Source organism: Chionomys nivalis, chromosome 2, assembly GCF_950005125.1.
Source record: "Chionomys nivalis chromosome 2, mChiNiv1.1, whole genome shotgun sequence".
Taxonomy (NCBI): Eukaryota; Metazoa; Chordata; class Mammalia; order Rodentia; family Cricetidae; genus Chionomys; species Chionomys nivalis.
The window spans coordinates 117,957,221-117,984,192 of NC_080087.1; the positions used below are offsets into that span (position 1 = coordinate 117,957,221).

At 39.4% G+C, this 26,972-nt stretch overlaps 1 protein-coding gene across 2 annotated transcripts in view; it reads left to right on the top strand.

Moving 5' to 3' along the window:
• Farsb (phenylalanyl-tRNA synthetase subunit beta) overlaps positions 1 to 26,972 on the top strand; it is a 65,576-nt gene that overhangs the window by 10,595 nt on the left and 28,009 nt on the right. The window contains exons 4-16 of one of the 2 annotated variants that reach the window (XM_057757917.1): positions 274 to 343; positions 1,406 to 1,521; positions 5,001 to 5,151; positions 7,511 to 7,619; positions 9,357 to 9,427; positions 11,402 to 11,463; positions 12,183 to 12,234; positions 16,218 to 16,279; positions 16,503 to 16,710; positions 17,165 to 17,245; positions 21,891 to 21,983; positions 24,306 to 24,423; positions 26,099 to 26,539. In XM_057757917.1, coding sequence (XP_057613900.1) covers positions 274 to 343; positions 1,406 to 1,521; positions 5,001 to 5,151; positions 7,511 to 7,619; positions 9,357 to 9,427; positions 11,402 to 11,463; positions 12,183 to 12,234; positions 16,218 to 16,279; positions 16,503 to 16,710; positions 17,165 to 17,245; positions 21,891 to 21,983; positions 24,306 to 24,423; positions 26,099 to 26,121 — 1,216 coding nt within the window. In that variant the 3' untranslated portion in view covers positions 26,122 to 26,539. Of the gene's footprint in view, positions 1 to 273; positions 344 to 1,405; positions 1,522 to 5,000; positions 5,152 to 7,510; positions 7,620 to 9,356; positions 9,428 to 11,401; positions 11,464 to 12,182; positions 12,235 to 16,217; positions 16,280 to 16,502; positions 16,711 to 17,164; positions 17,246 to 21,890; positions 21,984 to 24,305; positions 24,424 to 26,098; positions 26,540 to 26,972 lie in introns of those variants that run through there. The other variant, XM_057757910.1, reaches the window with a different exon arrangement.

The following is a 26,972-nucleotide window of genomic DNA, read 5'->3' on the forward strand; positions in this document are numbered from 1 at the left end:
GGTCTCTGTTGGAACTCCAGTGAGAGACTCATTACCATAGGGTATTCTGTGCAGTTTAGGACAGCTGTAAATGCTAGAAAGCTTGTAGTTTTTTTTCTTATTTTTAATATCCAAACAATGCTGCTTACTGTAATTTAACCCATTTTCTCTAATTCTATTGATATATGTATCTATATATATCTACATACTTGTATATAAATACTTTATAAGCATAAGATGTAATTATCAAATAATGTTACTATTTTGAGTAACTTTGTTTTAATATTATTTTAGGATAAAAGCTCCAGTATATAAACGAGTAATGCCTACGGGAGAAATCCAGAAATTGATTATCACAGAAGAGGTAATAAGAAAAGTTCTTATTTTTCCCTTAATTTTCCCTTTTATGCATGTATTAATAAGGTAGAAAGGAAAAAGCAACAAAGCCAACCTTCCTGCAAAATATCATTTCCTGTGGTCATGTGCTAATATTGGTGTGTTTTCAATTTCTTACCCTTAAACATTGTCAGTTTATGGGGCCAGAGACAGTTCAGCAGTTACAAGCCCTGGCTGCTGTTCCACGGGACCTGGGTTCCGTTCCCAGCACCCACATGGCACTCAGACCATCTCTAATTCCATTTTCAAGGAGTCTAATGGTCTCTCTGGCCTGTGTGGGCGCAAAGCATACATGTGATTCACAGGCATATATGCAGGCAAAACACCTGTACATATAAAATAATAGTTTTAAAAGGTTGTCAGTTTACTACTAAGGAGTGAAAGAAAACAAATTGTTTTTATAAAGCACATTTGAATCAGGTGTGGTGGTGCAAGCCTGTAATTCCAAAATGGAGGAAGAGGCAGAAAGAGTTCAAGGCCAGCATCATCTGTGCAGTGAGTTTGAGGCTGATCTGGGGTACATGAGAGAGAGAGAGATCCTGTTTTAAAAAGTCCAAAACAAAACAAACAAAGCTTTAGGGCTGGGGTATAACTCAGTGGGAGAGCACTAGCTTAGTCTGAGAGATGCCTGTGTTCAGTGTCTGCTATAAAAAAAAATGATTCAATAGATGAGACATATTTGAGATACAGTTGTTTAAATTATGATACATTAATAAAATTTATAAAGATAAATGTGGAGGGATTCTTTTGGTAAAAGTAAGGCCTATGAACAAATTATTTAAAAATTAATTTTTCTTTAATTTAGTAGTATCCAGAAATCGTGAATAAAATGTAAATTCTGCTTGTATAATACCTGTATGTCCTGCTTACCACTTAACTCCTTGTCGATTGACTACATGAATACTACATGAATATATGCCTGTTTGAATCAATTTGTGGCCCTGTCAGGAGTGCAACCACTATTCTGTCGAATGTTTTGACAAAGGAAAGCCCTAGTGCTAACCTGTCCTGCTGGTGCTCTGACTTCCAGACAGCTAAAGTGCGCCCCTTTGCTGTAGCCGCAGTTCTCCGGAACATCACCTTCACTAAAGAGCGATATGACAGCTTCATAGAACTGCAAGAGAAACTACACCAGAATATTTGCAGGTTTGTAGGGCTTTGTCCTCTTTCCGCCTTGTCTTCCTCTTCTGCTTCCTTCCCATCCCTTCCCTTTCCCATCTCCTTGTCTCACGTACCTACCTGTTTTAGTTACTGTTCTATTATTGGAAAGCGACACCATATCCAAGACAACTTCAAATGAAAGGAAGTGTTTAGTTGTGGGGCTTGCTTACAGTTTTAGAGGGGTAGTCTATGGTCGTCCTGGCGGGGTCATGGTGACAGGCACAGTGTTGCAGGCAGCAGGTAGAGAGACACGGAGCGTGGCATGATTTTGAAAGTTCAGTTCACCCCCAGAGATACACATCTTCCAGCAAAGCAACACCGCCTAATCTTTCCCAAATACTTCCACTACCTAGGGACCAAATACTCAAATATATGAGCCTATTGGGGCCATTCTCATTCAAACCACCACACTACCTTCTGCAGATTATTTTTCAAAACATTTCTAAACTCTGGTCATGGGAGAATTTCACCTTGCTGCACCAGATAAATGTTTGTTACTGTTTAAACTGGTATGTGTTGGGTTGGAGAGATGGTGCGGTGGTAAGAGTACTTGCCGCCCTTGCTTTGGGTTCCCAGCACCCACATGGTGCAGCTTGCAGCCTTGGTGCTGTAACTCCAGTGCCAGGTCACTGGACAGCCTCAGGGCTCCTTGCGACCTGCACACGTGTGTGTATATACAGATATACATATAAAACATAAATAAAAACAAAAATCTTAAGAGTGGTGTATATGTGATATGTAAAGAATTTTTATTTCTAGAAATTTTCTTGTTTATTTTCTTTCTGTTCAGATCATTTTAAAAATTATGTTTGCAATATGGTTTGCTTGTTTATGCATGCTAGGAGCCAAACTAAGGTCCTCATGCTTGTAGATACACTACCTACCATTGAGCTATATGGCCCCAACCTTGTTCAGATCCTTATTAATACATTACATTACCAAGCATAAACCATGGAAATTTGAAGGGTAGTCTCGCATTTAGAAAGTGGAAGTTTCTTTGATTGGACCACTTTTTGAATAAGTATAATTAAATTTTGACGTATAAAACTTAAGCAGGGGTAGACATAAATCTGACATGTAGTGTGGGCCTAGCCTAGATCACAACATTGGAAAAAAAATTAAATAAATAAAAACAACCTGAACTTAAGTGACTGTAGTTTGCTTTATTTTTATGTTTTTTGGCTGTGCTGTGTGCCAAACCCAGGGCCTGAGCCTTGCTGAGCTTCTATAGCATATCACTTCCTGGCTGTTCTCTGTAGTGCAGTGCTCTTCAGACCTTTTATTCCTGAACCCTAGGAGTCAGGTGAGGTAAGATTGGGACTCCTTGAGGTAATTTCAGTACTTCAGATTTCCTTGGTAGTCAGATTTCTGTGAGTTAGAGGCCAGTCCAGTCTAAAGATTGAGTTTGGGGCCAGCTACATAGTGAGACCCTGTCTAAAAAAGGGGAGGAAATATAATGAATTTTATAGCCAGGTAGGGCAGGAAGTTTGCTGTATACTCAAGGGCAGCTAGTTCCAAGCCAGGACTGTGTGCGTAGACCCTGTTTAAACAAACAATAAAAAAGAAAATTATGTATTTATTAATGGTGAGAAACCTAGCTTTAGCTATTTTGCTGTGATCTTGAAAGAAGTTATATTGATCCAAAGATAATACTGACAGTAACCTTACATATTCTTAAATAAAATAGAAAACTGGAAAAAAAAATAGAAAAGTGAGTTTTTATTTCTTGAAGCTCATCAAAGTGTACTGACTTGCAGGGTATATGTGTGTATGTGGGAAAGGTCGGTGACAGTTTAGAAGGAGAACTCTGGATGTTTTCTTCAGTGTTGGAAAATGCTTAAAACTACAAATCAGACTTGGCAGCTAGTGCTTATGTGTTTGCTTCTTTGTAAAACATCTTTGCTCAGATAGTAGAAACATGTTCCTGGGACCCTAAATAACATTCTTAGTCTTTTTATGTTAAAAATCTACATATTAGCTTGCTAATATATGTCACTACTAAGCAAAATAATAAGAAATAAACTAAATTTATTTTGAAGAATAAAACCATTTAAGTTTATTGTACATTGTAAGAGTACAGTGGGCAAGGGCAATAAAATAGGAACGACTTGTCTGCAGCACAGTAGAATGCGCTTTTAAAAGAATAAGGTGCAAGGTTTGACAAGTAGTGAAAGCTAGGAAGTGATCTGCAGATTTTGGATTTTTTTATTATAAGATTTTTCCCTCCCTCCCTCCCTCCCTCCCTCCCTCCCTCCCTCCCTCCCTCCCTCCCTCCCTCTCCCTTTCGTGGAGTCGAGGCTCAGGCTGGCTTGGAACCTGCGTTGATCTTTGTACTGCAGCCTCCTGAGCACTGGAATTGCAGTGTGAACTCCCACGTTAGAAGGCATTTCTTTATTTTATTCCACTTCAGCCTCTGCCTTACTTGTTGTTTCTGGAGATTGTGAACTTTAACTGCTGTGGAGAAGAGAGCAAGCACATCCTAATCCTCAGACATCTAGAGGCAGTTCTTGGCAGCAACTCCTAAGTAATGTCTTCAGAGAGTTTTGGAAGCTGACATCCTGGTTATCATAGATTTCCATAAAGTTGTTTCTAATGTGCCCTTAGCCTTTGATATCTGTACTGTGTGTTGCAGTGCTGCCTCCTTAATTCCCATTATCTTTTTCTCCACTTTGGTCAATGTAGAAGCTTATTAATTAGTCTTATTAATCTTTCACAGAACACACATGTAGTCTCCTGGAGCTTTTGTTTTCTTTGCTCCCTCCTGCCCCTCTCCTGGTTTTCATTGGTCAAACATTGCCCTTCCTCCCCTCCCCACCCTTTTTTTAAGGTCTGATTGGTTTCTACTTTCTTATCCATGGATTTGGCAGTTGTTTATTTATCTAAATTCTAGGACCCATGTGTTTCATTGTCTGGTATTCCTGTGTTTATTAATAACTCCCTGAATAATAGATCCTTTCTGCTTGCTAGCAGTTCTGCCCAGTTCAGCCACAGTTATTCCAGTTTTTATCTCTTATACTATTTGTTTGTTTGTTTGTTTGTTTTGATTCAGTACTGGGATTCTGCCCAGGGCTTTGTGCATGTAAAGCAAGAGCTTTGCCAACAAGCTACATCCCCAAGTGTATCTAATATTATCCATTTTATCTGATTTATAAATGTGCCATTATATGTAAATACTCTAAATATGTGTGCACCTCCATGTTGAAGTAATTTTAAGAAATCATAAGAACACAATACTTAGGAAAGCATTTGTTTCTGCTGTTGAGGTAATCATGCTTAACTGACATTTTGTTCTTGCTATTTTAACGATTATGAGAATTTGTTATGTTGCAATCAAAATGTTACATAGCAGCAGCCATGAGCTCTTTTAAGGAAGTGTTTAAAATAAGAATTTAAAACATGGCCTGTTATTTTCAGATTATTAAGATTTCTCACTCTCATTTCCCTTTCCCTCTTTTAACTTTTAGAAAAAGAACATTGGTTGCTATTGGCACTCATGACTTGGACACTTTGTCAGGCCCATTCACTTTCACTGCGAAACGTCCTTCAGATATCAAATTCAAGCCTCTGAATATGACCAAGGAGCATACAGCTTGTGAACTAATGAATATATACAAGGTAAAAAAATCTTCTGTTTTATTGTTTGCATGCGTGTGTGCTTGCATGTGTTGTGTGCTTGCATGCGTGTATGATTGCATGCGTGTGTGATTGCATGTGTGTGTATTTGAATGAGCCATAGCTGGATAGAGGATCAGACGCCTATTGGAAGTTGCTTCACTCCTTCCAGAATGGACCTGAGGATTGAACTCAGGTTCCCTGGCTTGTGGGAGGAAAGCACCTCACCTACTAAGCCATCTCACTGACTTGGTGTTATTTTTGTTTTTTCTCTTTAACAAAAAATAAAATTGACATTTTATGTGTTCCTTCTCAACTTGCAGTTAACATACATAATTTACAACAGTGGTTTTGAGAGAGTCACTGTCCTTACCTTACAAATAAGATTATTATTATTATCCCATAGTTTTGAATAAATCATGACATGCCTTTAATGTTAAGTCTTGAGTTAGGAAGAGATAGTGAATGCTTTTTTTTTTTTTTGCGGGGGCGGGGGAGAAGAGCAGTGTCTGGGCTCTGTCCCAAAGAAATGGATTCTCTTGACTAAAAAGGGGTCAGAACCAGGGCTTTTTGAGCTTCCCACTTGGTGAACTTTTCTCATGTGACTGTAGGGATGTAGGTATAGCACGCAGGTGTAGGAATCAAGTATTTGCTGATAATAAATCATAAACTTATTTTAAATAACATTTAATATTCATTTATATAAACAATTTATTGAAATCTTCATTAAAATATTTAGTAAGTAAAAATTATTAAATGAATTATTTAAATTTTTATGAATATTTAATATTCAGTATTTAAATAACTTATTTTAAATAAATAAACTTATTTTGAAAATAGTTTGTAGTGTGTATTTAGACATTTATTAAAGGTAAGAGTAAATTACATATTAATGAGCTTGAAATGCTTGTTTACTTTTTCTTAAAGACTGAAATCCTGGATGAGTATTTGATACTGTGGGATGTGGAACTTAGTGTTTTTCAGAGTTGATTGATATTTTGATTTTATAATTGTCAGTGCTTCATGTAAATACAGAACACAGAATGACAGATTTGTTCAGAGCATTTCAGAAATGTTTGGGAATCCTATTTTATTCCTAAGCCAAAATTTATTCTAACACAGTATAATCTAAGGATAAATAATTTTATATGGGCCTAAGGAATAACAAGAAAATATTAAATCTGTTAGCTGGCAGGGGGGTACATGTGTGTAATCCCAGCATTTTGAAGGCTGAGGCAGGAAACGTGCAGGTTCAGAAAGTCTTTGTTTTCCATAATTAAACTATTGTGTTTCTACAAGACCAGAAAACTTCCTGTGTACAGTGTAGTCACTGAAGTTCATAGCCATGGCGTGCAGTAGTGTTGAATCTGGGTGAGGTGTGAATGTGGTGTCACGCTCTGTACAAAGTGTGCTTTCTAAGTGTCCTGGAGCAAGACTGCAGTGAAGGCGTGACACAGCATGGGAAGCACTGCTAGAAACATCACATTCGTCACTTGCTGGATTTTGGATTGATGTTTGATTCTTGTGCCTTCAAAAACCTTTTATTGTTACCAGATTTTTGTTAACATCCATATTCAGTCATGTGACCCATATAAAGCTGTGACCCACAGTTTAAGTAGCTGTGGCCTGGATTGCAATTTGTCTATTGTTAGCTTTCGGTTTTTTGGTTGTTTTTGTTTGTTTTGAGACAGTATCTATATATGTAGCCCTGACTGGCCTGGAACTCACAATTAGACTAGACTGTCCTTGAACTCAATAGGATCCTCCTGCCTCTGCCTTCTGAATGCTGAGACTAAAGGCATAAGCAACTGTGTTTGGGTTCTTGTTACTATTTAACCTCTGAGATGTTATTAGTGTGTTAAAAGGATTAAGAGCCAGCAAGTAAACTATACTCTTTTTAATTTTCACATTTGTGTTGAACTAACACTCATGCATGTGTAGTTAGAAATTTAGCTATTGTGTATGTGAGTGATACTATTGTAAATTAGCTGCCCGTTAGCATCTTAGAGCCTTAGCAGTGATCACAGATTCAGCTGTCACTTAGCATTGAAAATAACAAGTACAAATAGTATCATTTCTCCTCACTTACCAGGAACTTCATCAGGCTTTCTGAATTTGGTGATGGCTGCATTTTGTTTGTGATGACTTGTCAGTGCCTATGCAAATCTGTTTTCACTCTGGGAAAGGGAATAGAGACTATGCAAACATTAAGATGTCCATTTATAGTGGTAAAGTTTATGAGTTTATAGTTTTCTGTTATTTGGAACATTTTTGGTGTTTTTCTGGCTTGTTTTTTTTTAATATCAGATTAATGTCTGCTGGTTAAAGTAGAAATAAATAATTTCGACTTAATTCTTTTCAGACTGACAACCACCTAAAGCAATATTTACATATCATTGAAAATAAGCCCCTGTATCCAGTTATCTATGACAGCAACGGTGTGGTCCTCTCCATGCCTCCGATTATAAATGGTGAGTAACTTCATGAAAAGCATGGATCTTTTCAGGTTCTTATCAGTGCTTTTGTAGAAGTCTCAATAGTCTGAGTTGTCAGTCATTAACTGTAGATCTGAATCTCAGGTCTTTTGTAGATTTTATTAAAAATTAAAAAAATTATGTGTATGAATGTTTTGTCTGCATGTATATCTCTGCACCACGTGTGTGCCTGGTACCTTTGGAGTCCAGAAGAGAGCGTCAGATCCTCTGGAAAAGGAGTTACAGGTGGTTATAGATCACTGTGTGGGTGCTGGGAACTGAACCCAGATCCTTTGCAAGAGCAACAAGTGCTCTAGGCCATTAATCTATCTCTCCAGCCCCATAGATTTTATTTTAAGAGTTCTCTGTACATTTTTTTCAAAACCTTTAGTTTAATTGCTGATTTTTATGTAAAAATATATATTATTTAGAATGATATAGGGTATACATTTAATTTGTAACTGTAAAAATATTCATGCATGTGTAAGTATATTCTGGTACTAATCTATGGGTTGTGTCACATTTTCCAGGCTGTACTGATGTTTTAGACATGCTTAGTGTTTGGCTAGTGTGTGTACTTGGCCTGTGTGGGAGCCTGCATGTCATAGCCTGTGTGGAGGTCAGAGGTCATCTTTCAGGAGTCGGATATCCTTTCACCATACTGGTTCCAGGATTGAATTTAGGCTGCCAGGCTCAAGTGGCAAGCGTGCTGGCCCTTTGGGTAAAAAAAAGAGAAAGAGAGAATTTTCATTTGTTTTTTTACTTAGATGTTTGGCTTTAACAGTACGTCTTTCTTGAACTCAAGCTCTAATTTGTAATTTTATACTAAAACTTATTTAAATTTACTAAAACTTATTTAAAGCAGTTTAAGTGAGCTTTCTTATTTAATGATACCTAAGCTGCAGATGTGTCTCTTTGGGGAGACCAGAGGAGGTTTAGCTGCCACGGGATGAGAAGGAAATACTGAGGCTGCAGATCCCTGCAATTGTGATGGTCAAGAATGTGGGCCTATAAGTCGACTAGATCCAAACTACTTAGTTTTAGCGCGCTGTAGTTTGTCATCATCATCATCACGTGGTTTAATCTTTCAAAACTTTAGTTATGTTTTTATTGTTGTTTGTTTTATATTTTAAAACAGGGTTTCTACGTAGCCCTGGATATCTTGAAACTGGTGTCTAAACCAGACTTACCTTGAACTCACAGAAGTCTACCCCCTTTTCCTTCCTGAGTGCTGGGGTTGTTTGCAATTTTGTCATAAGATGGTGAAAATTATCCGTATTTTTCAGCTTGCAATGGGAGCTTAAAAGTCTGATATCCCAGGTCTGGTGGCATGGCTCAGTGGAGGGTAAAGGCACTCGACTCCGCACCTGCTGAGCTATGTTTGGTTCCTGGAACCTATGTGGTATAAAGGGACTACTCTTGCAAGTTGTCCTCTGACCTTCACACCTGTGCCATGGCGTGCACACTAAATAAATAATTATATAAAGAAAGTGTTATATATCCTATAGCCACACATAGTAGTTCATATTTATAATCCCACTGTGGCCTGGGCTATATATTGAATTCTAGGTTAACCTGGGCAAATGATACCGTTTCTACAAAAATCAAAGGAAAAAAGTTGTATATCCCCTTATTTCTAGGGTATTTAGATTGTTTTCTATGTTTAAAATGTGATTTTTTTTTTAAAAAAAGGTTTGTATTATATCAAGTGTCTAAAATTTTTGTTGTTTACAGGGAATCATTCAAAAATAACACTGAATACTAGGAATGTATTTATTGAATGCACAGGAACTGACTTCACTAAGGTAAATAAAATGTTTAACTTTTATACTGTTAGACAGTATAATTTTACTTTTGGGCCAAGACTTATTTTAAAGTTTATAATGTTAAAAGAGGTGGGAACATATTATCAAAACTTAGAAAATTAAAGTGATGTAGATAATGTACAGCTTGTTAATGGTACTTTCATTAATTTACAAATGTTTATTGAGCACCAGATGTCTTTCTAGTGCTATGAACTTAATAAGTATATGCTTCCTGACTTAGCAAGATAGACATGTGACTGTAGAGACTGCAATTGTATTACTTCATCAGCTTAATTTTAGTGACTAAATAGTCTGTGCTTTTGTGTACTTGGGAAGTTTTTCTTCAAAAAAAAAAAGAAAGAAAGAAAAAGAAAAGAACTAGCTGTGCTGGGTATGGGAGAGTGGTGTGCCCAGAATTTCAACCCTTGAGGGGCAGGAAGATCAGGGATTCAGGATCCTCTTTGACTACTTAAGTTCAAAGCTAGCCTGGGCTACTTGAGACATTGTGTCAAAAACCAACCAACCAGAAGAATCGAGTAAAAATAACTTTTATCTTTAGGTACTTGATAGCTTACATTCCTGAAGGTGTCTAGACTATGTAAATTGTCTGCTCCCTTTTGATTACTACAATTGTTGGCTTTGACTGCTAGGAAAGCTTTGTTATGTGACATATGACTTCTTGAGAGTATGCAGATAAGCCAATTAAGAGAGATCCTATTGCAATAGGGGGTCGGCATGTGGAAACAGAATCTTAAAAGACTCTCCCCTACATCTGCAGCATTGGAGACTGTTTTAGGCACTTGATTTGTATCTGTTATCTGTGATATTTACCTTTAGAATTATTATCAGTGTGATACAGACTTTACTATTTAAATTTTTTTAGCATTTAAACCATGCACTGACAGACCTTAGAGGTATTCCCTGAAGCTTATATCCAAGTTAAACATATAAGAGTAAAACATATGTCCCAATCATGTTTTTTTCTTTTTTTTAAATAATTTTTTTTTATTATGTATACAATATTCTGCCTGCATGTATCCCTGCAGGCCAGAACAGGGCACCAGACCCCATTACAGATGGTTGTGAGCCACCATGTGGTTGCTGGGAATTGAACTCAGGACCTTTGGAAGAGTAGGCAATGCTCTTAACCACTGAACCATCTCTCCAGCCCCCCTTTTTTTTCTTTTTTAAAAAGATTTATTTTATTTATGTGTATGAGTGTTTTGTCTGTCTGCATACGCACACGTATGCACGTACCACAAATGTGCCTGGCGGCTGCAGAGACCAAAAATGTTATCATATACCCTAGACCTAGAGTTGCCTTAAACAGTTGTGAGTTGCCATGTGGGTGCTGGGAACTGAGCTTGAGTACTCTGTAGGAGTAGCAAGTGCTCCTAACTGCTGAGCCATCTCTCCAGCCCCCAGTGAGGATTTGTTTTATCCTAAGAACTTATATGGCCCTTACTATATATTAAGGATGTTCTATGTGCTTTGTGTTTGTGTGTTCATTCTTATAGTTACCAAAGGTAGGAATTTTTATTATTTCTATTTAACCAGTGAGAGAATTGAGATACAGAGAGAATAAAGTAGATCATCTAAAGTCACATTGTTAGTAAGTGGTTGAGCCAGGATTCCAGCAGTCTGGCATCAGAGACTTAAGAAATTGATAACATTTACTCCAGTAACTAGCCATTTGTCTCTCTTGAAACCTCATAATCCAGGGTTGGGGTGGGGGAACTAAACGATTTGTCTCAGTCATGGATTGTAACTCTCAGAGCTGCATAAATAGAGAACACCTGAAGATAAGAACGAGCCTGCTCCTAAGTTTTTATTTCACTTCCTTTCTTAGAATGTATATGTAAGGGTTCATTTTTAGGTGTTTGAAGACTAAATTATAATAAATAGTCATTACATCTGAATTGGGTGAATATATGCTTATAAATTACCATAATATGTGTATTTTTTCTTTTGCAGGCAAAAATCGTGCTTGACATTATTGTCACCATGTTCAGTGAATACTGTGAAAATCAGTTTACGTAAGTTGACTAAGCACCATCATTCGCCAGTGCTCTGAAACCAAGGCTCTGAGGCCTCCCTGCACTATTTGTAACAATGTAGTATACATATATACGTGCAGGCAAAGTACTTATACACATAAAATAAATAAGTCTTTGAAAATTTTGATTGGGATGTTGCTTTACTCTTACGTATTTAGCTTGGATATAAGCTTCAGGGAGTACATCTAAGGTCTGTCAGTGCACGTATTTAGATGTGGGTCCTGTAGCTGGAACACATCTGGGGGAAGACATAACTCTAAACAGTATGCAGAGTGGAAAGTGTTAATCTTTTGCCAACATTCTGGTGTTTATAAAGCCAATCTGGCAAGGCCTCTTGGAGGCAATGAAATTTAAGTCCTGTTTAACAACTAGTAGGCAGTTAAATGGAGGAGCAGCTAAATAAAGTTGTAGAAGTGTATGAGAAAGCTCCATATTCTTACTATGGAGTAGTGTCAACTTATTCTAGACGCCCTTGTTAAAGAGTCCATGTAGGATACATGTCTGACACACTTGGGACCTGGAGTGGTAGAATAATGTTGTATGTGGGAAGATTGGTCAAATGACGATGGTAGGATGTGAGCGATCGAATGTGTTGAGACTGGAGTTATAAAATAGTTATTGATCATATACATTTGAAGAATTTGTAGCTCATTTTCTTAAGCATTTTATTTCTGACCTTTTTTTTTTTTTTATTTTAGTGTTGAAGCAGCTGAAGTAGTTTCTCCTAATGGAAAATCAAACACCTTTCCAGTAAGTTTTTAAAAGATGATGGTAATGGTAGTCCTGGCCCTGTTACCCGCAGCGGTTGCTGAGTGTTTGTTTCTTGGTGTTGTTTAATCCATCTGTCCACTCACACACTGCAGTTCTCAGTGAGGGTGAGTGCTGTGCTGCCTTTCTGTAGGGAGATCCTGAGGCCTGGACTGTTTACTGTTGTCTGTTAGTGAGTGTGGCAAGGATTTAAGGGTAGGCGCCTGACTGGAGCTGTCACCACAGCACACTGCATAGTAACGTGATTCTGTGATCTACCCTCTTGTTAGCAGTTAGCTGGGCAATTTCTGCTCTCCTTTTACGATTACTTGGTTCTGCATATCAAGTTAGTGTGTTCACTTTGGAATTGGTAATCACTGAAGGCTGTCATTGTAGCTACTGAATGTGTTCAGACTACATTAGAAGTAAGCACAGTTATTGTTAAACATGAAGATCTTGGTAGAAAACATCGAAGCTAGTTTGTTTGTTTCTTTTCTTTTCTTTTCTCTTCTTTTCTTTCCTGCTTTTAAGACAGGGTTTTGCTTTGTAGCTGAGGCTGGCCTGGAATTCACTATATAACTAAAGCTATTCTTGAATTCATGATCCCCAGGAACTGGAGTATGCTCCCACATCCACTACAAGGTGGTCATTTTGAAGTGGAACATTATCACAGTCATTTAGTTGTGATTCTGGTTCGGTGAGACTACTCTCTGATCAGCTTGTGTTCCTTTGAGTTTTGTTTTTTTTTAAACTGTTCTGTCTTTATGAAGTAAATCAGAACATAAAATTTGTTTTTTTAAAACATTAAAATTTTAAAAGTTTTATGTATGCAAGTGTTTTACCTGTATGTATGTATGTATGTATGTATGTATGTATGTATGTATGTGTACCATAAGTGTTATGGGCCTGTTGCTCAAGGAGACCACAGAATAGTGTATGATCTTTGGAACTGGAGTACAGATGGTTGTGAGCTGCCATGTGGGTGCTGGAAACAGAACCTAGGTCCTGTTGAAGAGATAGGAAGTACCTTTCTCTACTTCTTCCCAGCCAGTAAAGTAGTTTTAAAAGTATGATAAAGTCTGCTAAGATGAAAACATTACCCTTCCTAAAAACATTAGTGTTTAGTATGGTATTCTTTTAAAAATTTTTGGTATTATTGGTATGTGTGAGTGTGTGTGTGCATGTGCGTGCATATGCACAATGTCTGTGGAGGCCAGAGGACAATGTCTTGGAGTCACTCGCTATCCACTTTTTGTGAACTCTGGGGTTTGCCAGGCTGTGTAGCAAGAACTTTTGTCCACTGAACCATTTTGCTGCCCTAGCATCTTATTTTATTCTAGATTATCATAGAGAAAGTGGTTATGTTCTAGATAGCTGAAATTACAGTGTCAGTCTTTGTTGGATTAGAGATTTTGTAGTTTGCGTTTGGGTCTTTTTATAATGCTGGGCTTGGTACCCAGCATACCACAAATGTGAGGCAAGGACTATACTACTAAATTATACTTAACTTGATTTGCATTTTAGTGGTGATTGTTGGTTGACTTTTATTAACAAACAAAACAAGAAAAGGAAAGAAAGAAAGGAAAAAGAAAGAATGAAAGGAAAAAAAAAAGGAAGCCGGGCTTTCACTGGATCATGGCTTCATGGATGTCAAGGGGGAGCTCAGGGAGCAGCAGCAACTGTAGCAGCACTGCTAAGATGAAGACAGAAAAGAGCTTAGGTGTTTTAAAGGTGACATTTCAGGGCTACCCATTGTAAGAGAGCAAGCCAGTGCTTTCCCAGCAGGGTATCCAGTCCTGTAGCTGGATCTGAGGGATTTGAGAAGCAGAGAATTTGGTACTATCTATGTGGTGGGAAAATCGCCGGTGCTACATTCCAAGGCCATTCATGTGGACAAAGGAAGAATTTGTGGTTGCTTTTTTGTTTGTTTTTCTGAGACCAAAAAAATTAGCCCATGCTGGCCTCAATCTCCTGATCATCCTGCTTAATTCCCTCAGTGATATGTTACAGGTTGCACAATTTCATATTGATCTTTTAAATGTCCCATTTGAAGAAAATTCTTTAAAAGAAAAAACAACTTAAGTATTTTCTGTATATGGGTGTTGTGCCTGCATGTGTATCTGTGTACCATGTGCATTCAGTGCTTGTAGAAGACCTGGAGTTACAGTTGGTTGTGAACTGTCATGTGGATTCTGAGGATTGAACTTCGGTCCTGTGGACGACCATCAACCACTGAGCCAACGAAGTTTCTTTATCTTTTTTTTTTTTAATATGAGGGATTTTCAGGTTTAAATAAAACAGTATATATTTTTGTAAAGAAGAGGAGAAATATGCTTTAAAGTTTGGTTAATTTTTTTCCTTGTGTAGAAAGCCTCATGAAAACATTTATGTGTTATAGAGCACTTTGGTCAATTTAAAATTGTGGGTTTCTGAAGAGGAGTGCTGGGCATCTGTGAAGGTTTTTTCTTAAACTTGTCCGAGAGCAGCGCTGAGTGTCTGCTGAGCAGGCCGCCCCGAGGGAGAGTACTCCTTCTGTATATGAAATGCAGGGTCCCTCAAACACGAGGAAGGTTGGTTGTTTTTCACTGGCCTTGCTGCTTCATAGAAAGGAGTAAGGTATTGGAGGTCAGTGATTAACACTGTGAGCTTTGGAGACAGACTTTCTCTGTCTCTTCATTATTGTGTGCACTCATTAGCTGTGCACATCGAGAGTAACTTGGGATAAGTGTTCGTAAACTGTGTGCAAAGGTTCTGGAGAGCCTTGGGTTTATGTGTGTGTGTGTTTTCACTTAGGGTAGTAAGGCTGTGTCCCATTTGAAGGAGAGGGAGTGCCAGTTTATGAAAGTTTTCTCACCCACTTTTACTGTCTCCTGGAGTGGATTGATAGGCAGATCTGGGGACATCATAGTATTTTCTACTTGGGAAATGGCAACAGAGAAATTTATTTTTTAAAAAATATTAATTATGGGAATTGGGAATTTAGCTTAGTGTTGGAGTGATTGCCTAGCAAGCACATGATCCTCAGTTCCAGGAGATAGAGAGATGATAGATAAATAGATGGATAGATAGATAGATAGATAGATAGATAGATGGAAAGAAGAGAGATAGATAGTGTTTATTGAGGGTGTGCAAACTACAGCACCCAAGTAGAACTCACAGGACAGCTTGCAGGAGACATGTCTCTCCTGTCGTGTCAGTCCTGGGGATTGAACTCAGGTCGTCTGACATGGCAGCAAGCTCTTTTACCCACAGAGCCATTTGGCTGACCCAGGAAATGTGCTCCCTAAGTCTCACTAGTACAGTGAGTGGTATATTTGTGTCAGTAGGATTGTTGTTTTTTGGCCATATACTTTTGCTTGCATAAGACCGAACATTTGTAAACATCTTAGAAATGATGTGGTATGATAGCATTATACTGTAGGAGAGAGGATGACCTTGTAAAAGAAAAATGTTTGTGATTTATATTATTTTCAAGGAGTAAAAAAAAAAATTAGGGGGCTGGAGAGGTGGCTCAGAGGTTAAGAGCACTGGCTGTTTTACCAGAGGTCCTGAGTTCAACTCCCAGCCACCATGTAGTGGCTCACAAACATTTATAATGAGATCTGGTGCCCTGTTATGGCTTGCAGGCATACATGCAGGCAGAACACTGTATACATAATAAATAAGTTTTAAAAAAAATTAGGACATAGAATATTCATATATGAGTCAGGTATAACAAATTGGGTCTATAATAATGTTTAAAAGCCTCAGGTTTAGATTGGGCAGTGTGGTGCACGCCTTTAATCCCAGAGGCAGACGGCAGCCAGCTAGGACTGTTTCATAGAGAAACCCTGTCTCAAAAAAACAAAACAACAACAAAAATCCCCTCAGGTTTATTTCAGTGTGTCTCTTGGCGGGTCCTGAAGCTGTAACAGCGGGTGGAGTGAGACAGACTGGAGAACTGCCTCTGAGGAGGGTGATTGAAGTTTTCACACTTTCTCCCTCAGGAGCTGCCTTACAGAAAGGAGATGGTGAGAGCTGATTTAATTAACAAGAAAGTTGGAATCAGGTATGCTTTGAAACTTATTTGTGGGGGGAGAAGAGAATTCAAGCATAAAGTACACAGTGAGTGATTTTTCTTGAAAGAGTGTTTGGTAGTAAGCTAAGATATTTGATACGTAACAGAACTCAGGGAGAGGAGTTACTATTTCAGGTAGGAACTATCTCAAAACAGAATGTCAGCATGTTTTACCTGCTCCACTGGAGCTTATGGTTTGTGCGTTCTTTTTTAGGGAATCTCCTGCAAACCTTGCCAAGCTCCTGACCAGGATGTGTCTGAAGTCAGAAGTCATAGGCGATGGCAATCAGATTGAGGTTGAAATTCCTCCCACCAGATCTGACGTTATCCATGCATGTGATATTGTGGAGGACGCGGCTATTGCTTATGGATATAACAACATTCAGATGACTCTGCCGAAAACGTACACCATAGCTAATCAAGTAAGATTGCACCCTTAAATAAACACTCCTCTTATTAGCGACTGGCTGTTGAATGCCAGGAAGGTTTTGAGACAAACAGAACCTGGGAATTAAGCAGCATTTGGATGTGCTTTGCTATGAGAGGCATTTGCTATGGGGAAGGATACAAAACAGATGCCCAGATGATTAGAGTGAGCTGAGAACCTGTGATGACTTTTCTTTGAGGAAAGACAGGTTTCAAACGTGGAACTCTTGTTGAATCTCTTTAACTGGAAGATTCATTTTCTCAGCTTGGGCCTGAAGGCAGACGCTGTGTGGAAGAGGAGGGGTGGGAGGCTGCTGGATAGCTGTGGTGGGGATATGAGCAGTATGCTGGTGAGGGGAGGAGTTTGGTTCCTTTCAGCAGTATGCTCTGCACGAGTCTTTAAGAAAACAAAGCAGGTTTGCGACGTCTTGGTGTTTTCCTTTTCCTCAGTTTCCTCTCAACAAGCTCACGGAGCTTCTCAGATTGGACATGGCTGCTGCTGGCTTCACTGAAGCTCTTACTTTTGCTCTGGTATGTTTTCAGCTCACTTTTGTCCAGCTGAATGTTTCCTTGGGATCCCTGAATTGAAGAGAGACTTTGTTCCTTGAGATTGTACATTTTTTTGGAAAGAAAAATGGGGACGGGTTTTTGGGTTTTTTTTTTTTTTTGTATATATATATATTTTTAAATAGTTATAGGAGACCATGAAGGCCTAGGGGGGAAAAAGCCCCATGACATTTGATGTAAGTGTGGAAGGTGCACAATGAATTTCACAAAAAGATTTGTTAGGCTAGACTATTTGGTCTTAATTTGGTTGTGACTGTACCCACTAGATGCTGCCCTGGTTAAGGTCTTGGGAACTGTTCCACATTAGACTTAGTTCTTTGTCTTTGAACATGTTCACAAACATTTGCTTTGAGTTGAAAAGCTGACATAAAAGGCCTAAATCAGGAAATGAATGTTATTACAGAATCAGAAGGAACTCGGCCTCTCTCTCCTCAGGCTGACCATTGAAAAAAATAAACACGCCTGCAGTTTATATGGTTTCCCCTAGCCGAGAATGTCTGCGTTGCCCAGACTGCAGTGCTTGGTGTCCCAGTGAGCTTGATTTAACAACCTGTGGATGGCTGGAGCAGCTGCCTGGCTTTCTGACCCCAGCCCTGAAGTTCTAACTCTTTAGAGTATTTAGATGATTGTTCTGAGGCAGCATTTGCTGTTAGCAGGCCCTGCACCTGTGAGGAAGCTTGAACAGGAAAGAAGAGTAGCTGAAACACAGTACACACTGCACACAGCAGTCTGATGAGAGTCAGGGCTGTGGGGTTCCAGTGCTTAGCACCTGTCTCACCTCGTGTACACCAGGCTTAGAGTGCCATGTCTCGTATGTGGACGTTCATTCCCATTTGTGAACAGTCACCATTTTATAAAAGTTGAACTACAAAACTTAGCATTTCTTGAGAAATGTGTTTGTTTTTTAAAGTTCAAGTGACATAGGAAACAATACATTATCATTCTGAAGGATTTCAACTTTAAAATACAAAGTAACCACTGCTTCCTCTCTCCATTTCTGATTGTATTTTTCTTCCCCAAACTACCTGCTATTAAAACTTTGGATTGCAGTTCTCACTGCCTTCTATTAGTGCTTTTTGATTTTGTTACCGAGTCCATGTATCTTGTAGGAGCACATAAGCTGCCTTCAGCTAGGGGCTGCTCTGCAGGGAGGGTTTGCTCACCACTGATAACTGTATGCATATGGTACCAGTTCATCCCAGGAAATGCAGCAGTTAGAGTAACTTTTCTGCCAGGCCCTCCATCTCCCATGCAACCACAGGTACAAGCCCAATATTCCAGCCCAGGTTTGTGACTGAATTACAGCACCAGAGTGTAACACTGAGCAGTCTGCTCAGCTGTCCAGTCACATCGTTTATGTTTGTTGTCTGGGAGGAAAGGAGGGAGGGGCTGGATATCTAGAGAGGACAGATTTCACATAAAGTTTATTACTAAAAGTCTTTATAGTGGCTGGAGAGGTGGCTCGGAGGTTTAGAGCAATGGCTACTCTTGCAAGGGACCCAGGTTCAATCTCTAGCACTCAGGTGGTGGCTCTGTAACTCTAGTCCTAGGGCATCCAGTGCCCTCTTCTGGCTTCTGTGGGCATCATGTGCTCATATAGTGTACAGACATGCAGGACAAAACACCTGTATGCTTAAAATGAACAAATGAATAATTAAGTTTAGAAGTCTATAATGTTCTGTATTCTATAAACAGCTCACCATAGCTGGTCTCTATTGTTACATCTAGTTTGCACAAGAGTGATGACAATCAGTCTTCAAAAGCTGAGCCTTGACTTTTTTGTTTTTGTTTCTTTTGATACAGGGTTTCTCTGTGTAGCTTTAGAGCCTGTCCTGGAACTCGCTCTGTAAGACCAGGCTGACCTCGAACTCACAGAGATCTGCCTGCCTCTGCCTCCTGAGTGGTGGGATTAAAGGCGTGAGCCACCACTGCCGGAATGGTCTTTGACTTCTTAACAAACTGTTCACTTTTCAGCCTTACGATTTTTTACTAGCACTGCATACTAGTTGTAATATTTTCTTTTATAAATTGACTCAATTTTAGAATTAAATGTCTACTTTAACCTTAAGAGTAACACTTATACTGATTATGGGTTTTGTTTGTTTTTGTTTTGTTTTGTTTTTGTTTTTGAGACAGGGCTTTTCTGTACAGCCCTGGCTGTCCTGGAATTCACTCTGTAGACCAGTATGGACTCAAACTCAGAGATCTGCCTGCCTTTTCCTCCTGAGTGCTGGAATTAAAGGTGTGTGCCGCCACCACCTGACTATGACTATGGGTTTTATACTTGTTATATTCCCTAACATTACAAGTAGATAAATAAATGGTAATATTTAAGAACATTTTTCTTCTTGGGCCTTAGCCACTGTCACTTCAAGGAAGCTAAGCAGAAACTGCTTCAGGTTGTTCTACTTTCCCCACCATCATTGTGAAGCACAAGGTCGCTCAGATGCACTTGGACACTGACCTGTGTCTGGAGAGCCTTTTTCTTTCACATAACCAGAACTAGCTCTATTTGGGGATGGGTAGCATCATGTAAATGTATTTTTAAATTGACTGATTATGATGTATCTAAATGTTGTTACAAAAACTCCCCTCTGCACTTTCTGGAGGAAAGTTGTGTTTTTCAGTATGGTACAGGCTTTTCCTGTAGCACAGCAGGTGTGTGTGGGCTCTGTTCTGATACAGTTTTAAGACTTTTGCAAGAAAGTGTGGCAAAGCTGAGTATCTTGGTACACACCAGCACATATGTAATGCCAGTGCTTGGTAGGCTGTGGTAGGATGGTAATATGCCAGTCAGGGCTTTGAGTGAGCTCAGGCAGGAGTTGTTAGGGCAGGCCTTAGCATGCAGTGAAGGCAGAATTCTCCTTAGGTGAGCTGGCTGTTTACTTTCTCTCAGCTCCAGGTTTCCTCCTGGTCCAGTGCCTGGCAACCAACAGCTCTTTTTTTTTTTTTTTTTTTTTTTTTTTGGTTTTTCGAGACAGGGTTTCTCTGTAGCTTTTGGTGCCTGTCCCGGAACTAGCTCCCAACAGCTCTTCAGTTCTTTGAAGGCCCTCTACTTGAAGATGCCTTTAGAATAGTTCAATATTGCCCTAAAGTTTGGGAAAAAACTCCAGTAACTTAATGGCACCAACTTTTCATGTTACATTTTGAATTATTTTTTAAAAACTGGATGATTGTTTATTTTTTATGATGCTTTATTGTCATCACCTGATTATTTCTAATACTTCCTGTCAGGCCTTGGAGACACAGTATCTCGAAATCTTGATCCTTACTAGATTTGTTGTATCTAATAGTGAGTTCTGGTCTAACCTGTGCCTGCTGCTCTAGTTTCTGCAGGTGGTTAGGAATTGCGTGGTTTCTTTGTTCCTAGGAGCTACCTGGATCATATGCAGGGGAAGTTAAATGGTGGCATTTCAAAGAACAGTGAACAGAGTTCAGGCATATGAATTCTCCCAGTTCACAGTCTGCCCCCAACCATTACAGACTTATCTGGGATTGCACTGGTAAGCAGAAAGCCCTGAGGAAGCCTAGGAAGGGGCCTGTCTTAATTAGGTTTCTATTGCTGTGAAAAGACACTATGACCATGGCAACTCTTACAGTGAAAACATTTAACTGAAGGGGCAGCTTACAGTTACATGGCAGGGAGCATGGCAGCATACAGGCAGACATGATGCTGGCGCTGAGAGTGCTCGCTGCGTCTTGTCTCAGAGACAATAGGAAGAGTTGATTGCCTGTCACACTGTGGAAAGCTTGAGCAAAAGTGAAGATGGATACTAAAAAGAAATCCCACACTAGCTCGGAATTGAGTACAATAAAGGGTTATTTATTTAGGGGTAGACTCACAGATCACAGTCCTCTGCTTGAATGGGAAAACAGCAACTGAATCCAGCAGCTGGAAGAGAGGGTGGGCGTGCTTTATATTGACATTTATAGTATAAGAGGCTATGCCCAAGTGAGCTAGTAACTTAAAGGCTACTGGCTGAAGAGTTTCCTACAGCACAAAAGAGACCTCAAAGCCTGCCCCCACAGTGACATACTTCTTTCAACAAGGCCACATCTCCAATAGTACCACTCCCTTTGGGGGCCGCTTTCTTTGAAACCACCACAGGGACTCATAATGGTCCTGCTAGAGATATTTTTGTGTAAGAGGTGCAAGAGAAGTCAATTAAGTAGAGCTTTGAGCTTTGAATGTGGCCTTGGTACAGTGTTTTATATGAAGACAGGTAAAAGTATAGTGTTCAGAAAACAGATAGGAATCAGGAAATTAGACTGGGAGGGTAAATGGGGGCCTAGTACAAAAAGGACGTGGGTGTGGATTAAACCCCCATCCCAACTGGAAATGTTAGCCAACTTCATGTTGTAGCTATAGCTCGTCGAAGAGAGCTATTGGTGGTTAATTGCATCTTCTGTGGGCCTAAACCAGGTGGATTACAAGTGATGACTTACTAATTGTCAGACTTAATAGATTCTTAGCTTATTACTAACTTACTAAGCAAGGTAGAGCATGTACATTGCTGAGAAACCACTGTAAATTGAATGATAGCTTTAAATACTTTTAAATTTTGAGTTAGGCCTTGCCCTGTACTAATCTATTTTATATGTTCCTAAGTGCTCCCAAGAAGATATTGCTGATAAACTTGGCTTGGATATCTCTGAGACGAAGGCAGTTCACATTAGTAATCCCAAAACTGCGGAGTTCCAGGTAAGAATTTTAAGTAGGTAAGAACTGGGGTAAAAGTCGGGTTTGTGGTAAATGATGTAGGGAAGCTCTCTTCACTTACTCTACCTCAGGGTGAGTCCTTAGGACACTGTAGTGAACTTTCATACATAATTTGCAGTTGGGTGGCCCTACCCCACTCCTCCACCCGCCTGTCTCTCTTACTGTCTCTTTTTCTGTGTATGTGTTAGTATTGAACCCAGAGCTTTGTGCTTGGTAGAAGTTGACTTGTTTAAAATATATATAAATAATAATAATAATAAATAAATATTATTATTATTATTATTTCTGTCTTTGAGATGGTGTCTTACACTGTACCCTAGGCTGCTCCTGGAACTCACTGTATAGCCCAGGCTGGACTCCCAAATGCTCACGTTCAGCCTGTTCTTAGTTCTTAAATGCTTTGAGCTAGTGGACTCACCCACTCTTAACTTCATTTTTCACTTCATAATTGATGTTTGCTTACTATTCCCAGTTTTCTCTCTTTCCCATTCATTTGTAGACCTTGAATGTTTTCCTTGAATCCCTATAAGGCATTACAACAGTTTTTGATTGTAGACAGATTTTTTTTTGGGGGGGGGGGTCTCCAGGTCACAAATAATGACACAGAGATTTAATTTTGAAAGCCCAGCCTTAGCTTAGGCTTGTTCCTAACTAGTTTTTATAGCTTAAATTAGCTCATATCTTTTAATCTGTGTCCTTTTATGTAGCTTGGATACCTTTACTCTGTGCTGCCCATTCTGTTTCCTCTGAGTCTAGCTGGTGACTCTGCTTTTCCCTTTTTTTTAGATTTATTTATTTATTGTGTACACTGTGTTCAGCCTCCATTGATATGTGGGGATATTTACCATTTACTAAGGAGGATGACAAATTTTTTTTAAAAATTGAGAATTTGTATGTTTTTGCATAGTCTCATTGTGCTGGCTAGTTTTATGTCAACTTGACATAATTTAGGGTCATTTTTAAAAAGGGATCATCAGTGGAGAAAATACTTCACCAGATTGGCGATAGTCTGTCATGCTTTTGATGATTGATGGGGAGGCCCAGTTTACTGTGGGTGTTTCTTCCGTGTGCTGGTGGTTCTAGGTGCTCTAAAAGGGTAGGTTGAGCAAACCATGAAGAACAAACTACTAAGCAACACCCTTCCATGGCGTCTGCTTCAGTTCCCAGCTCTAGGTTCCTGCCTCGCTTGAGTTTTTGCCCTCACTTCTCTCAGCAATGGGCTGTTAACTGGAAGTGTAAAAAGAAGTAAAACCTTTCTTCTCCAAGTTGCTTTTGTTCATGTCTGTATCTCAGCAATAGGAACTCTGTAGCTCAAGCTGTTACAGAGTTGAAAATGACCTTGAAACCTCCTAATCCTCACTCCTCAACCTCTAGATGTTGAGATTACAGACATGCACCAGCATATCTAGTTAGAGAAAAGTTACTTTTAAATGTAGCTACTGCTTGAGCTGGCAAGATGTAGAAAGGCAGGAACCTCCAATCCAAGAGGTAAAAAGCAGCTCTAACAGCTAACTATGAGGAAACCACGTTGCTTCTTTGTTTGAGTCCTGTTCCAGCATTTATTGTATATCCCAGACTGATGGTGCGCAGTGCAGTGATTCTACATGTTCCACTCTGGCAGGCTGGAGACCGTGTAGCTCACACTGGCTTTAAACCATGTTGCCTAAGCTAGCCTTGAACTCAAAATTCCCGCTATCTAGCCTCCCCGCACTGGGACTGTAGGCCTTACAACCACCTCAGGATCAGAAAACTCCATTTATTTGCATATTTTACATTTACTATAAATGGGTGGAAAGAGAGGAAAGCTGAGAATAGTAAGCAAAGGTCAGTTACGAAGTAGAAGATTCAGTTAGAATGATTGAGCCAGCTAGCTCAAGTCATGTAAGAACTAAGTACAGACAGAGCGTGAGCACTTGGGAGTCTAGCCTGGGCTATTTCAAGTACTTTGTGGAAGGAGACAGAATATAAAAATTTCCATATGTAGAACCTTGAAAGCCCACTTTAGTTTCAAAAATTATAATGGAATAACCAAGCTTTAGGTAAGAATAGTCATTGTGTTGTGTTTGCTTCCCACTTTGATTTTAATGAGATTTATTGGTGTTTATTTTGCTAATTTGGAATGAAGAATATTTTCAGTTCTTTTAGTGAATTGAATTTGAAAATTTAAAATGACTCAGGCCTTTAAAGCATTGCCCTGTTCAAAAGTGTTTTCCTGTGCAGCCAGGGAGTTGGCCTGCTTTGTCTCCTAACAATGAGTTTGTTGGTTTTTCTCAAGTCAGTACAAATTCCCATCTCTTCCTGTAGGTGGCACGCACTACCCTTCTTCCTGGCCTTCTAAAGACGATTGCAGCAAACCGGAAGATGCCACTTCCTCTCAAACTGTTTGAAATCTCTGACATTGTAGTGAAAGATCCTAGCAAAGGTAAGAGTGAGCTGACTCTGCTCTGCGTGCTTCAGCATTTTTGATTGTGTGAATTTCAGCTCTCTATGGAGAAGTCAGCATGCTTACATGCAACCGGGTTTCTTTCTTCCATGTTGCTACCACCCTCCTAATATTTTAGTGCCAGTGAGTTAGTACATCATTTTATTAGCATACCCTTGAGTTGGTAATTCTAAAACTAATTGAACCACAGCTGTATTATTTGTTGATAAATAAAAACGTTGTCACACTCTTATCAAATATCCCATTTAAGTGTTCCAGGCACCCTTCCTGTTGTTTCATCAATTTCTTTTAATGGTTGACCTGTTTGAATCTCAGTCCCAGCAGTGCCAAGGCTTTGGTGGCTATGTCTCTCATTTCCTGGAATGGAAAGTACATTTTCATAAGGAATTTAATAATTATGAGGAGCCCTGTTGAAACTTTACCTTAAAAGCACCATAGAGAGAGTAGGAAATGTAATTCTGTGGAGTTTGTGACATGAGTGTGCATATAGTATGCACAGGTTCCTGAACTCACCTCAGTACCACTCCCCACCCACACCCCCAGAGAGGTGGAGCGGGGAGGTCACCAGAATACTCTGAAACATTCTTTCCTTCACTCTGTGACTTGCATTGCATGGCATTGTTATTGGTCTTTGGTGGCCCAGCACTATTGTTGTAACAGTAATTGTGAATGTGTTTTTATAGTTTTTCTCTTTGAAATACTCGATTTCAAAGTACTTAGTATAGCAAGTATTTTGGTCCAACACTTAGAATGCATAGTTATTTAATAAATATAAATTTAGGAGTTTTGGAAGCCTGATTTTCCTGGAAGTCTGTCTTTCTAATGCAAACCCAAGTTCAACTGATTGTTTAGACCTGTAAGTGCTGTGGTCCCTGGGTGAGCAGTGCCTCAAGTGACTGCTTTGCTGGTAGCCTTCCTTGCCTTTTGATTTCATCAGTCCCTATGATTATGAGTGGTTCCTAAGTCCAGGCTCTAGTCTGTAGAATTTTCTTGCAGTGGCAAATCTATACTAAAAAGTAGGAAACTTTTTTTTAGTGTTAGATGCAAAGAGTTTTGAGGATCCACTCAGTTTTCTCACTTGTGCAGAGTTGCATTGATCTGTTTATCTTGACTGTTTTCTTCCACATTGATTCTTCAAGCTTCATATTGCCTTGATCTTCTCTGCTGTCCTCATAATAATAACTATAGGATTAAGGGAACCACATGCTTTCCTCAATGGTTCTTCAGGGCTAGGTGTGCTCACAGTCTGGAGGGTGAGAGTGAGGAGCAACCATGGGTCCTGCACTTGCCAGAGTTTGACTGTAGCCATGGAGTAGTACATTGTTGTGTTTCAGGCCTGGGTGCGTGTGCCTGAGATGGGTTTTATTATTTGCCTTAGCTCAGACATTTGCATTCTGTTACGCTTTTTCTCATCAGGAAGAACTCTGGAGCCGACCTCTGTTGTGCCTGTCTTAGTTGAAACCATCCTACTGTTTTCTTCATGGTTCATTTCTGTCCAGTGCAGCTTAACCCTTTGTCTTGCTCTGACTTACTCTCTTTCCTTAATATTTTCTATCGGATCACTAGCATCTGAAAAATAAAGGGAAGTAAATTGTTGGCCGCGATCCTGGAGACACGTTTCCTTTCATTGAGGTGAAGTGTGTTTTCTGTTTAGGTGGGCCTGGATCTTATTTCTGACGCCGTGTTGTAAATGCGTACATGTGGATCCCCTCCTGGTCATCTGGCCTACAGGGAAGGGGCTACAGCATCTGGAGCGGAGGCAGCAGTGAGCCTGGGTTCTGCAGACGGCTGCCACAGGCGTGGGTTTTAGTCATGCTTTCTGTGGTGTAGTTTATTTGAACTATCTGGCTGTTTTCTCATCTGTACAATGGGGTAATGACAGCATTTACTTTATTAGCTGCTGTAAGGCTTCAGTGAAACTGCATTTGGAAAGTTTCAGCCAAATGGTAAGTGGTGGCTGCTGTTCTTGTTAGGCCAGTGCTAGTTTCAGGGCCACTGCTGCTGGCCTGGGCCGTGCCTATATTTCCACTATAGTGTGTGAAAGTCCAGGAGACCAGCAGTGTATGGGGTTTGATTTTTATTCCATCCCTTAAGGGACTTTGTGTCATTGGATTTTCTTATTTTGTGTTTTTTTTTATTTCCCTTTATGAGAAACCCAAATTATACTGATGTAAGACTTTACTTTTAAAAATAAATCATGGTTTTTGAAATACTGTTTTTGGAGCAATTTATCATGTCTCTGTTTATTTTATTTTATTTTATTTATTTATTTATTTATTTTGTGGCAAACTAGAAGTCCTCTCTCTTGGATGCTAGCCGTGTGTTCCTAAATGAAACTTTTTGAATAGAAAAGTTCAAACCACCAGTAGTTAAATGACTGAAGGATTTTTCTAATTGAAATGAAATTTCCCAAATTCTTCTTAGTGAGCAATCCCCAAATTACAAGGTCCAAAAGAGTGGAGATGTATGACAAGCATGAGCCAGGTTGTCTCATTCACCATAGTGATAGAAAAGTAGAAACGATTTTA